The sequence below is a fragment of the Limulus polyphemus genome, unplaced genomic scaffold (assembly GCF_000517525.1).
Source record: "Limulus polyphemus unplaced genomic scaffold, Limulus_polyphemus-2.1.2 Scaffold7976, whole genome shotgun sequence".
NCBI lineage: Eukaryota > Metazoa > Arthropoda > Merostomata > Xiphosura > Limulidae > Limulus > Limulus polyphemus.
The window spans coordinates 37,566-38,600 of NW_013673586.1; the positions used below are offsets into that span (position 1 = coordinate 37,566).

At 32.2% G+C, this 1,035-nt stretch overlaps 1 protein-coding gene across 1 annotated transcript in view; it reads left to right on the top strand.

Moving 5' to 3' along the window:
* Positions 1-960, top strand: part of LOC106475020 (short transient receptor potential channel 5-like) — a gene marked incomplete at its 3' end in the record, with an annotated part of 26,922 nt that extends 25,962 nt beyond the window's left edge. The window contains exon 9 of the mRNA XM_013935717.2: positions 790-960. Coding sequence (XP_013791171.2) covers positions 790-960 — 171 coding nt within the window. The remainder of the gene's footprint in view (positions 1-789) is intronic.
* Positions 961-1,035: the final 75 nt, after the last annotated feature.

Here is a 1,035-nt window from a genome sequence, read left to right on the forward strand (position 1 = left end):
GGTGCCTTAAGATTAACGATGATGTTAAATAAGTTATTAATACATTGACGTAAGTATCCACAAGGTGCCTTAAGATTAACGATGATGTTAAATAAGTTATTAATACATTGACGTAAGTATCCCCAAAGTGCTTTAAGATTAACGATGATGTTAAATAAGTTATTAATACATTGACGTAAGTATCCCCCAAGTGCTTTAAGATTAACGATGATGTTAAATAATGTATTAATACATCAACATAATTACACAGAAAGTGCATTGAGGTTAAAGATGGTGTAAATAATGCTCATGGTTTGGTAAATTGAATCCCAACCATTTAATGAAAACAAATCATATTTTTGACTAAGTTCTGGAGATAATAAAATTTAGTATATTTAATGTTTACCGATAGGCCTAATTCCACACTAGATATATTTAATGTTTACCGATAGGCCTAATTCCACACTAGATGCTTATACAACGATTTCATTTCCCTTTTTAGCTTGGCTGGTACATACGCCACTCTCTGTATATCTTTTATTACTTCATTAAAACAAACCTAACTCGGTAATAAATCACCTAATTTAACCTAACACACATTTTATATCCCTAAAATTGGTTCTTAATTTCTTGTACTTTAAAATAAATTTATAGTTAAGTCTTACAGTTCCTTGCTTGACGAAAGAACTCCATTTTCCCAAAACCCGCAAAATAAAATTTTGTAAAAAACAAAACAAAAACGAAACATACATTTTCGTTTGTAAAAAATATTATATTTGTTGACTAGAAAAGGGAACCTTTTTCTTACAGAATAACTCTGATATGGAATGGAAATTTGCAAGATCTGCCTTATGGTTGAATTTCTTTGACCATAGGAGTTATGTGCCTCCTCCATTAAACCTGCTTCCATCTTCTCGTACCTTAGTGAAGGCTTGGAAACATTTCGCTAACTGTTTGCATAGGAAGAATGAGAAAATCAGTGTAAGTTCACACACACACACACACACACACACACACACACACACACACACACACACACACACACACACACACACA